General features: G+C 35.9%; 1 protein-coding gene across 11 annotated transcripts in view; it reads right to left on the bottom strand.

Moving 5' to 3' along the window:
- The window catches only part of Ncoa1 (nuclear receptor coactivator 1), a 253377-nt gene that overhangs the window by 50961 nt on the left and 189483 nt on the right, over positions 1-12933 (bottom strand). For all 11 annotated transcript variants that reach the window (XM_058578392.1, XM_046441371.2, XM_058578391.1 and 8 more), the window contains 2 exons: positions 10445-11768; positions 6915-7095 (listed from right to left, as the gene is read on the bottom strand). In XM_058578392.1, coding sequence (XP_058434375.1) covers positions 6915-7095; positions 10445-11768 — 1505 coding nt within the window. The remainder of the gene's footprint in view (positions 1-6914; positions 7096-10444; positions 11769-12933) is intronic.

Raw genomic sequence — 12933 nt, 5'->3', positions numbered from 1 at the left:
AAAACACCTCTTCGGCCTGCAGAGCCAACAGACACTTTCTATTTTTATTAACTTTTTAAAAAATCAAATTAACACACATATATGATGTTAAAAGTCAGAACCAAAAGGCCCATAACAAATAAAACCAGTCTTCTGCCTTACACCTTTCGATCCCTTACTTACCAACCTCTCAACTGAGGCAACCACTCACAACTTGTGCCTGTTTTCTTTGGTATTTGCTTACTTATTTCTAAACCTGCAAATGCCTCTACATTAAAAAAAATATTTTTATTAGTTATTCGTGGATCTTTATTTTATTTACTTATTTATATGTGGTACTGAGAATCAAACCCAGTGCCTCGCACATGCTAGACAAGGGCTCTACCACTGAGCCACAACCCAGCCTGTGTTACTACTTTTTGATAGCTCCATTTAGATGGACTGACTTCCCATCATGATAGACAAGGCCTTTGATCTCCCACACTTACCCCCTTGATATTATTCTTATTTCACAACCCTCTGTCTTACAGACTATACTTATAAGTAATATAAATATTCCCAAGTTTTTGTTTGCTTGTTTTTTAAGTGGTCTTAGCCATTCCAAGACCTCTGCATTCCCACATAAAATTTAGAAAAAGCCTATCAGTTTCTACTAAAATGCATACTGATATTTTTATTGGTATTACATTAAAACTATATGAGTCAATTTTGGAATAACTGACAGCAATATTGAATCTTAATTCATGAATATAATCTCTCTCCGCATTTACTTATCCACTTTCAACCCTATAATTTTTCAGTGTAGAGTGTTGCATATATTATTCTTTCTAAAATTTATGCCTTAATTTTTTTTTGTAAATTGTTTTTTTTCTATATCATTATCCAACTATATGCACCTGGTACACAGAAGACAGATGACTTTTTTTTAAGTTGAGTATACATCTTGTGACCCTGTTAAGTTCACTGAATATTTCAAGTAGCTCTTTTTTAAGATTTTTGACATATAGAATCAGGACTCTTATAGAATACTTTTCTATTGACAATATGCATCTTTAGCTTTTAGCAGCTTAGCCTCAAATATTATACTATGCTATATAAAACAGAATAGTCTCAAATTTCTTCTGTCCCATCTGTTCTAATACTGTCAGACATTTTACTTATTTTTGCTTTAAACAGTTATCTTTTACATTTAAGGAGACTAACAAGTTTATTAAACAAGAAATTTTCAATTAATTACACTTTTACTATTACTCTATCTGATGCTTTTCCCAACTTCACGTAGATGAGTTTCTACCTGGATTTATTTCCTTTTAGCCTGAAGAGTAATATGGTCTACTGGTGACAAACTTCCTCAGCTTGGTTTGAACACATCCTATTTCACCTGTATTTCTGAATGATACCATATATAGGAAGTCAGTTGTTTCCTCATCTTTGTTCATCTTATATAATTTTTACATCTTTTTTAAATTTTCAAAAAAAAATTTTTTTGCAGTACTGAATATTGATCCTAGGGCACTTTGCCACTGATCTATGTCCCTAGTCCTTTTTATTTTTTGAAATTGGGTCTCCTTCAGTTGCCTATGCTGGCTTTGAACTTGTAATCTTCCTGGTTCAGCCTCCCAAGTCTCTGGGATTATAAGTATGCACTGCCTGACTTTCATTTTTATATCTCTTTTCATCTTCGTTTCATTTAAGTAATATAAATACTCCCAAGTTATAGAAGTCAATAGTTTTCTATTGTTTATATATCATGATGTGTCAATTTTCTTTGGTTATTTTTACAATTTTTGTTTTATCATTGGTTTAAAATTTCTGGTTAGGTGATTTGATTAGATTATGCCATAGAGCAGTTCTATTATTTTATTTAGGGTTCCTTAAACTTCTTGGATCTTTTGGTTTATAGTTTTTCACACATTTGTAAGCATTTTGACCATGATATTTTTGAAGTTTTTTCTGTTTCCCTTTTCTTCTTTGATTATGTGTACTATATGATAAATGTCAGATTGCTTGATTATTGTTCCACACACAACTGATGTTCTCTATATTTTTTTGGCATTTTCTATCCATCAATTTGAATAGTTTATATTACTGTGTCTTCAAAAACTGCCATTTTTCCTCCACAATGTCTAATATAATTGCTGTAAAACCTACCCAATAACATTTCATTTCACATACAGCAATTTTCAGCTTTACCACTTCCTATTGTGCATTTTTTTGTAGTCTACATCTCTTTCCTCATTATCTTCACATTTTCTTTTAAATCCTTCAACATATTATATTATTCTTTTTTTTTATTAATTTATTTTTTTATTGGTTGTTCAAAACATTATAAAGCTATTGACATATCATATTTCATACAATAGCTTCAAGTTGGTTATGAACTCCCAATTTTACCCCAAATACAGATTGCAGAATCACATCGGTTACACATCCACATTTTTACATAATGCCCTATTAGTAACTGTTGTATTCTGCTACCTTTACTATCCTCTACTATCCCCCCTCCCTCCCCTCCCATCTTCTCTTTCTAATGTTAAAATATTATTTTAAGGGGCTGGGGTTGTGGCTCAGCAGTAGAGCACTTGCCTAGTCCGTGAGAGGTGCTGGGTTCGATCCTCAGCACCACATAAAAATAAATAAAATAAAGGCATGTGTCCTAACAACTAAACAAAATTTAAAAAATATTATTTTAACATTTCTGTTAATTCTAACATCTCTATCATTTCTGGGACTGTTTCTATTAACTTATTTTTCTCCTGATTTGGGGTCAGGTTCTTGTTACTTCTAATAATTTTTTAAAATTTATATATGACAGCAGAATGCATTACAATTCATATTACACATTTTCATATCTCTGGTTGTATACACAGTATATGCACACCAATTTGTGTCTTTATACCTGCTTTGGATAATAATTATCATTACATTCCACCATCATTAATAACCCCAGGCCCCCTCCCTTCCCCTCCAACCCTTCTGCCCTATCTAGAGTTTGTCTATTCCTCCCATGCTCCCGCTCCCTATCCCACTATGAATTAGTCTCCCTATATCAAAGAAAATATTCGGCATTTGGTTTTTTGGGATTGGCTAACTTCACTTAACATTATCTTCTCTACTCCATCCATTTACCTGCAAATGCCATGATTTTATTCTCTTTTATTGCTGAGTAATATTCCATTGTATACATATGCCACATTTCTTTTATCCATTTATCTATTGAAGGGCATATAGGTTGGTTCTACAGTTGAGCTATTGTGAACTGTGCTGCTATAAACATGGATGTGGCTATGTCCCTGTAGTATGCTGTTTTTAAGTCCGGGTATAGACTGAGGAGAGGGATAGCTGGGTCAAATGGTGGTTCCATTCCCAATTTTCCAAGAAATCTCCATACTGTTTTCCATATTGGCTGCACCAATTTGCAGTCCCACCAGCAATGTATGAGTGCACCTTTTCCCCACATCCTTGCCAACACTTATTGTTGTTTGTATGCATAATAGCTGCCATTCTGACTGGAGTGAGATGAAATCTTAAAGTAGTTTTGATTTGTATCTCTCTAATTGCTAGTGATGATGAACATTTCTTCATGTATTTGTTGACTGATTGTACACCATCTTCTGAGAAGTGTTTCTTCAGGTCCTTGGCCCATTTACTAATTGGGTTATTTGTTTTTTTGGTGTTTAGCTTTTTGAGTTCTTTATATACCCTAGAGATTAGTGCTCTATCTGATGTGTGAGGGGTAAAGACTTGCTCCCAAAATGTAGGCTCTCTATTCACCTCATATTGTTTCTTTTGCTGAGAAGAAACTTTCTAGTTTGAATCCATCCCATTTATTGATTCTTGATTTTAATTCTTGCACCACAGGAGTCTTATTAAGGAATTTGGCACCAAAACAGACTGGTAGACCAATGCCAATTGTACAGAATAGAGGACACAGAGACTAACCCACAAAATCACAATTATCTTAAATTAGACAAAGGTGCCAAGAACATGCATTGGAGAAAAGATAGTCTCTTCAACAAATTGTGCCGGGAAAACTGGAAATCCATATGCAACGAAATGAAATTAAACCCCTATCTCTCACCATGCAAACTCAACTCAAAATGGATCAAGGACTTAGGAATACAACCAGAGACCCTGCGTCTAATAGAAGAAAAGGCTTTATTAATTTTTATTTGATTCTGGAGATTAGGAATATTACATTGTTGAGAGTGAAATTTGGTGTCCTCTTTAAAAGTGACAGAATATCGGGGCTGGGGATGTGGCTCAAGTGGTAGCGCGCTCGCCTGGCATGCGTGCGGCTCGGGTTCGATCCTCAGCACCACATACAAAGATGTTGTGTCCACCGAAAACTAAAAAATAAATATTAAAAATTTCTCTCTCTCTTTCTCAAAAAAGAAAAGTGACAGAATATCATTCTGTCAGGTATTTCACTTGTACATCAGCTTGAACCTTTTGAGGGTTGTTTTTTTAAAATTTCTAAGAGAAGATCTAGAGTAAACTTAATCTTAAGGAGAGGCCTTTTAATTTTTCTTCCAAATGCCCCAGATGTTCAGAAAGTCTACCTACTCTGATTTAACTTTAACATCTTCCAATTATATATAAGTTCTGATAATTGTTCAGTTTACAGCTTCCTGATAGTTGTTTTTTTCCACAGAAACTGTTTTCTGTCCCCATCTGATGGAGCACATACCAAACACATGCATAGTGCACAATACAGCCACAGCTTTTCTCAGTTTTACTGTCTCACATTTTCCTCGTAGTTTTTTATTATGGACATCTAATTTCTTGGTCCTTTCTTCCCTTCCTATGTTATTCATGGATAATATATCTTCCCGAAGACTTTAATAGTGTTTTGTTGTTGTTTTTAGTTCATTCACTCATTGTACATTTCCACAACATACTTTGTTTCTTTTGCTCTCTTTGAAGTTGTGGACTTTCCTCAAAATCCTAATGATCCTTGGCTGTGCCTGTTTTTGCAGTGCTCTATAACTGCCTGAGAGGGCTTGGTGCAAGGCTGGTCTCTTCTGGTAGCCTTCATTGTTGGACAATTAGATGGCAAGATGGCTTTTGCTTAGAGTGCAAAAGGGATCACCCCTTATATATCTATATCCAGACATTTAGTGACTATGTAGTGTCTCCTGAGAAAACATGTTCAGTCTTGTTATGGTTTGGATGTGAAGTGTACCCCAAAAGCTCACATGTGAAACAATGCAAGAAGGTTCACAGGAGAAACGATTGGGTTCTAAGAGTCTTGACCCAATCAGTGAATTAATCCCCTGATAGGGATTAACTGAGTGGTAACTGAAGTGATAGGGTGTGGCTGGAGGAGGTGGGAATTGGGGACGTGGCTTTGGGGTATATTTGTATCTGGCGGGTGGAGTCTCTCTGCTTCCTGATCATCATATGAGATGTTTTCCTCTGCCACACTCTTCAGCCATGATGAAGCTGGCTGTATATGGACTGAGACCTCTGAAACCATGAGCCCTTAAATAAATTTTTCCTCTTCTACAATTGTTCTGGTCTGGTCTTTAAGTTACAGCAGTAAAAAAAGCTGACCACAACAAGTTTCTCATACTTAATGGGGAAGGGAGCAAGGAATCTTAAATCAATTAGTATGCAGACTTCCATTTTATCTATTTTCAGTACTTATCTGTTTCCCTAGTTGTGCCTGCTATCCCAGAGTCTGCAGATTCTCTATTTCAATTAGAAGAAACTTTTTTTTTGTGTGTGTGTGGTGCTGGGGACTGAACCCAGGACCTTGTGCATGCTAGGCAAGCACTCTACCAACTGAGTTATATCCCCAGCCCTAGAAGAAACTTTTGATTTCTTATTTTGTGGATAAAGAGAGTAAGACTTCTAATTCTTATTTTGTGGATAAAGAGAGTAAGACTCAGAAAATTCATTTTATCGATGTAACATTGTCAATAAATGGAGAATGTGATTCTTGAATCTAGGCTGCCGACTCCTGCTGTAATGTTCTGGTCAGCTAAAGCATGATTCCAAAAATGTCATAGATGACTCAAAATTCTTTGCAGCTGTCTGGAAATCTTGATAAACTTTCAGGAATTGGGTCATGATAGTTAAAAGCTCCAGTAAGATTGAAATAAATGAAGATCCATGTCAGATCTCACTAGAGTGACAAGACGAAGGTAAGGAACCCTAATAAATTTTGAATTTTAGTTAATTAGTTTCCTTCAGTTTCAAGGTTGCACAATGGTTTTATTCAACTTTGAAATTTGATGAGTGGAAAAAAAATCAATGGGTATACTATCAAAATATCTCTTAATTAGGAGAACACTAACCTGGGTTAGAATGATAGTGACATACTTTCATACAGTTGTCTCCTAAATAATATTCCACAGAAAACTCATTCTCCTGAGTAATATGTACTACTTGAGAAAAAAAATTCCATAATCAAGAAAGTGTAGGCAATAGTAGGTTAAAGAAATCTAAACTGGTTTAATCCAGGACCTTTCAAAACTTTTAATAGGTAAGTAACACTTCAACAGGAAAATATATAGGACATGCAGCTTTTGCCTGGGGTATTTTAGCACAGATCATTGTTTTTACCCCTTGCAACTCATAAGACTAGTGTTCAAGGAGGATGTTCTGGGAAATGTGATCTGACCCACTATTATATTTCTGAATGTTGTGTTATGGAATGCTTTGGGTAAGAACATGAAATTGCTCTTCTTAACAACAACTGTTCACCCTAACATCAATCGTGAGAGGGTAGAGATTATGCTATTATTTAAAATATACATGAATTAAGTTCATGTCTAAATATAACTGTTTATTGTTTATAGATAAAGATACTTCATTCTTGATCCCTGCCACCCTTCCCCAAAAAAGTTTCTGCAACAACAGTGAGCAACAAAGTACTAATCCACGTTATTGCCAAATATTTAAAACAAAGAGTTGTCCCCAACACATACTATTCAGCCTGGAAGTGGGTCTGGCAGTGGTGGACTGAAGTGAAGCTGGCAGGATCTCCGATTTGACAGTTACACTGGTGACTGTAGCGTCCATCCTGTCTGTCTCACACAGGCCTGGCAGCTGTGCTGCCTTCTCCAGAGTGGGCAGTAACTGATCAAACTGCTCAAGGTCAGCTGTAAACTAAGAAGGGAACCAAAAGTTAACATAAGTTAGAGAAAATACACTTTACATTTTCACCTGAAACAATGTAGAAATAAAGTTGCTCCTCTGAACTCTACAAATTAAATGTGAGTATGTAAGACAGAAGAGATAATTAGAGCATTCTATCTATTCCACTGGGAAGAAAAAGAAACACTGGATGCTTATAATAATATACTACAGGATATAAGATAATACACATGTAGTATGTATTTAATGTCATTTGTTTATAAGAAAAGGATTGAACTAGAAAAAAACCATCAAGAATACTATGTTTTTTTTGTTGTTGTTGTTGTTTTAATATTTATTTTCTAGTTTTCGGCGGATACAACATCTTTGTTTGTATGTGGTGCTGAGGATCGAACCCGGGCCGCACGCATGCCAGGCGAGCGCGCTACAGCTTGAGCCACATCCCCAGCCCAAGAATACTATGTGTTAATGGCATTATGGGTTATTTCTTTTTCTGTCATAGTTTTCAAAATTTTGCAGAATGACCTACTTTACTTTTAGATACCTTTAATTTAAAAGTTTGGGGAAATGTTTTAAAGTTAATAGTATATCATTCTTCAAAGATCTCCGAAAAGTTACTTCCCACTTAAGGATCTAATAGCTTAACAAACACCTTTTAGAATAGGGAGTCACTAATCTGCCTGAGGTAATGTATAGAAGAAAACTGATCTTTTTTTTTACAAAATGATTATACCAAGGTTTTTCTGAGATAATTAATTAATATAAAATATCTTTCTGTTTGGGTTTCATTATTTAATTCAATTAAAATTTTTTCTTTCTAGATTCTAGAATTATATGTCTGTATTTTTAATGTCTTTTTTCAAAATTATATTTCTAAAGTTCAGACATATTGTCACATGTAGCAGTTCACTCATTTTCATTGTTAAATAATATCCTATTGTTTGACTATGTCACAATATAATTATCTATTCTTCTGTGATGGATTTTTGAGTTGTTTCCAGCTTTTGGCTAATACAAGTAAAGCTGCTATGAACATTTTTGAATATGTCTTTGTTACACATGTGCCAAAAGCACTACCTATAAAGGAAAAGATTGACAAATTCAACTATATTAAAATAAAGAACTTTATCAAAAAGGACCATTACGAGAATGAGAAGGGCTGGGTTGTGGCTCAGCGGTACAGTATTCGCCTAGCACGTGCAAGGCCCTGGGTTCAATCCTCAACACCACATAAAAATAAATAAAGGTATTGTGTCCAACTACAACTAAAAAATAAATGTTTAAAAAAGAGAGAGAGAGAATAAAAAGATAAGCCACAGAACGGAGAAGGTATCTGCAAACATATAACCAAGAAATGTCTCACATCCAAAATACATAAGGAACACATATAAAAGTCAATAAATAAAAAACAACAGATTAGAAATCATGGGCAAGAGACTAGACTAGGCAATTTACCAAAAAAGATATCTTTGACTGGGGCTCAGTGGTAGCACACTTTGACTGCATGTGTGGGGCACTGGGTTCAATTCTCAGCACTGCATATAAATAAATAAAATAAAGGTCTATTAACAAATAGAGGGGCTGGGGATGTGGCTCAAGCGGTAGCGCGCTCGCCTGGCATGCGTGCGGCCCGGGTTCGATCCTCAGCACCACATACAAACAAAGATGTTGTGTTGGCCGAAAACTAAAAAATAAATATCAAAATTAAAAAAAAAAATAGAAAAAATATTTTAAAAAATCCAACTAACCAATGACTATTTACCAGAGAAATGCAAATTAAAACTATGAGCTACTATTGTTCATATCCTGGAAGGTTCAATTTAAAAGACTGACAATACCAGGCATTAGCAAGGACAAAGAACAACTAAATGGAATTCTCACACACTAGAAAATGGCAATTACCGGGCTGGGGTTGTGGCTCAGTGGCAGAGTGCTTGCCTTGCACGTGTGAGGCACTGGGTTCGATCCTCAGCACCACATAAAAAATAAATAAACAAAATAAAGATACGGTGTCCATGTATAACCAAAACAATATATATTTTAAAAAAAGAAAATGCACAATTACCTAACAGAAGAGATTGTCTGCATATCTTATGATCATGCAATTCTACTTCTAGTTATAAACTTGGCAGAAATGCATGCATATGGGCACCAAAACAGATGTACCAGCACATTAGAACTACACAATGGCATTGTATTATTAAAATGTTACTTTTAAAATTTTTAAGTGTTTAAAGTTGTTTTTATGTTTTAAAAGAAAAACAATATTAGTTTCACTGTTCCAAGAAATACGAGACACATCTTTATCCTCAAAGACCACACATATAAAGAAGTAGTAAAAATAGTGTTACTATAAATAGTAAACAGACAATACAAAGCTTTATGAGAGTAGAGAGAGGAAGGGGTTATTTGGGGAAAGCTTTAGAGAGATGCTATCAGATACAAGGGGTTTGTGAAGGATTAGTAGAAGTTCAGCAGGCACAGAGAGAAGGGCAAGGCAGAAGATGCTTAGTGGAACATAGCTTAGCCTGAGGATGGCAAGGGCTTCTATATGCCTAGATTGTAGTATGCCTACGGACGAGAGAGACTTTTGTGAGATGAGGGCAGAAAATCAAGCTGGTTCAAGAAACTGAAGGACCCAGGTAAGTGTGAATCTTGTTTCACAATGGAGAGTCTTGTTGGTAAATTGTTTTATAAATACATGCTATTTATTGAGTGTCACCTGTTTCATGAGTGTCTCTATGCTGTCTCTAGAATTTTTAAAAATTTACTTCTGTTTCAGGGCATGTGATAGAAAGGCAATATTCTCCTACCCAGGATATTCAAGTCGCTATCTCTGACAGGGGTTGAAGGTGGTTACAATCAGATGAGAACAAAGGCAGCCTGAGAAAATGCCTGAACAAGGTACCCTTGTCTAACTCCTCACATTTCTCTCCCACTGCATTTGTACTGAGGTTTTCAAATTTAACTACACATTGGAGTTATCTGGATTGTGTCTTTAAAATGCAGATCCCTAGGTTCTACCCACAGTTGGATTAAATATGTGGGGTTGGGAGGAGGGAGCAGGAAAGGGGAAGGTATTTTTGAAAAACGTTCAGAGATGTAAACTCTGATTTCATAGAAAGAAATAAAAATCTACTTTTTATAATGCTACGTTAATACTGTAGCCCCCTAAAGTTCTAAAGAGAATTTCTGAGAGCATCACTGGATTTTTCAATCTTTGATACTAATCTCTTAATATATGACCAATAGATAGAACAAAACACAGGAGAATCCAAACCTAGTCAATGGTTGGAGTAGAATAAATGGGGGGGGGGGGACAACTAGAAATGGCCATTCTGAGAAGCAAGAAATCACCTACCTGGCTCTGGGACTCCAGTTTAATCTCTTCAGGAGCGGGTTTGGTCATCGGGGTTGGGTTTGTGTTACAAGGATCCATCTGTTCTTTCTTTTCCACTTTCACCTTTACATCATCCAGGCTAAGATTTGGAGTTGATCTTAAATCTTTCTCATCTTTGTCTAAAAGGTAGCGCAGGAGCTGATGGTCTTTTGATTCTTTTTTCTTTGAAGTATCCAGTTCTAGTTTTATATTGGAGTTTCCTTGGGCCTGTCCAGTTACTGACACAGAAGTAGATGCACTATCCTTTTTATCAGGCTCCACGGACAAAGTGGTGATATCTGAGGGACTTCCCTCTTGTAAGAGTCGGTGCAGAATTTTGTGTCGCTCTGTCAGCGAGCTATGAGAGGAGGGGCAAGTACCTCCTGAAGAGTTAGCAGAGGCAGAGCTGGAAGTGCCCGTGCAAGACAGTACTTCTTTGCAGCTTGTGTCTATATCAGCATGCCGTAACTGCTGTTCTGCAGTTGTTGTCAAAAGCTGCACTAGTTTGTGACTGGTTTGAGAGTATTTACTGTCTCCATCTGAGAGTCTGTCATTGTTATGCAGAAGCCCTGAATCCAGGGGTTTGCTATCACTAGCACTGTTGTCAGACTGTATCATTTCATTTAAAATGGATGCAATCTCTTTGTTATCTTTGGACTCAGCTTTTGCTGGTTGTATATTTAATCTACTAGGTGAATTCTGTGAGCTCATCTGCCTGAGGACTGGAGAACTGGCAGAGAAGCCAACAGAGTTATTGGGTCCTTCATTCATGCCCTGTAAAGATGTTACAGGGATGTTTGAATAAGATCGATTACTATTATTACAGGCACTACTTGTCATGCCAACTGGGGAGTTTAATGTTGGAATATTTGGAGGAAATGAACTGTTTGGCATCCTGGCCCTTGTTGCCAAGCCAGAAGTAACCTGTCTCCTTGGAGACATGAACTGTGCTAGGGAAATTCCTGTACCTTCCATAGGAGAATTATTGAGGTTTAAAGAGGGGTTACTGCTCTGGGAACTGGCCTGTCCCTGGTTTAAGGCAACATTGGCTACAATCTGATTTCCAGGTGAGCATCCAAAACTACCTTGGTTGTTGCTAGAATTACTATGACTACTGCTGCTATGAAGGTCTGAGCTCTGATGGCGGTTTACTCTTGTGGATACCATGCTGCTGTTGGATGGTGGCAATGTGGATGAACGGGCCACACCATGAGCTGGAGAGATACTAGGATTGACTGAGGGGTTTACTCGGGGAATTGACATTCCAGAATTAGTGTCATCTTGAGGAGAAAGCCCACTGTGTTCCCTAGGGGGAAAAAGACATTATTATTCAAACACCTTGTTTCTATTTATAAGACAAAACTATTAAACTCATTAATGTTACAAGCTAACACTATCAAGTAAAGAGCTTCTGTATCACCTTAAATTAATGACAAACGGTGGCACTGTGAAATAATCAGCACCCCTTCCTAGGAAAGAGTGCTTGTAGACCCTTAAGTTGGAAAATGGTCTCAGTTACATGAAAAATAAATTATTCTTGGCATTGGAAAAAATTTAAGAGATGTACATTTAAAATTTTTCTAACCTTAATACAAATAATTAACATTATGGTAACACTTGTGGTTGAAATGAAACTTCCCACACCTTTGTTTATAAAGCACTTATTCATGATATTCCTGTTACAGCTTTTAAGTATTTCAACTCCAAAGAGGAAGACTGGGTAAGGAAAATACTGTGTCACTGATGTGAAAATTAAAAAGGGTGACATGCAGACATAGCAGATGTTTTGAAAGAGAAATCACAATATGAAAAAAAGAACTGCTAATTCCACTCACAAGAATAATTTCAACTAAAACTAGAAAAACAAAAACAAAAAACCAGAATGCTGAATTCAGGTTTTTACTGAGTTCTTTACTCAAGTTCACTATTATGACAACAGATTTGTGACTGGCATTACCATGTTCCAATAAGCAAAAACATCAAATGAGAAAAGGATGAAGTGAGGGGAAATGTCTTTTTTTTAATGCTACATTTTAAGCAGTTGTAAATGTAGGATTTTGAATAACTCTTAGGATAAAAGAATAGTTTTGCCATATTGAAAGATATTTTGAGAGGGAATAAATTAGTGGCAATAACATTAAAAAATCTCCTCAAGTTGATAGTTTAATATCATTAAAAGTTAAATAGTTGTAGTTTCTGTGAAAAACTGTCAACTGAACTCAAGCGCCATAAAGTTAAAATAGCAGTGTTAACAAACTCTAAAAATCTCTTCTAAGATTGTAAGTTCATATATGGAAAGTTGAACATTTTTAGGCACCTTTTTATTTGTACCCCCTAAAACATACTTTCAGTCTCACATTTTCTATGTGCCTTTATGAACAAGAAAGCTATCTGGCAACAAAACTTTAAAACCCAACACGGATAAATTGATTATATACTCATCATACTAGGTTTATGCCTAACTTAGAATT

This window comes from Marmota monax, unplaced genomic scaffold (assembly GCF_021218885.2).
Source record: "Marmota monax isolate L192 unplaced genomic scaffold, Marmota_monax_Labrador192_F-V1.1 WCK01_AAM20220418_F8-fsc00010, whole genome shotgun sequence".
NCBI classification, from domain to species: domain Eukaryota; kingdom Metazoa; phylum Chordata; class Mammalia; order Rodentia; family Sciuridae; genus Marmota; species Marmota monax.
This window is presented reverse-complemented; position numbering and strand designations above follow the sequence as displayed.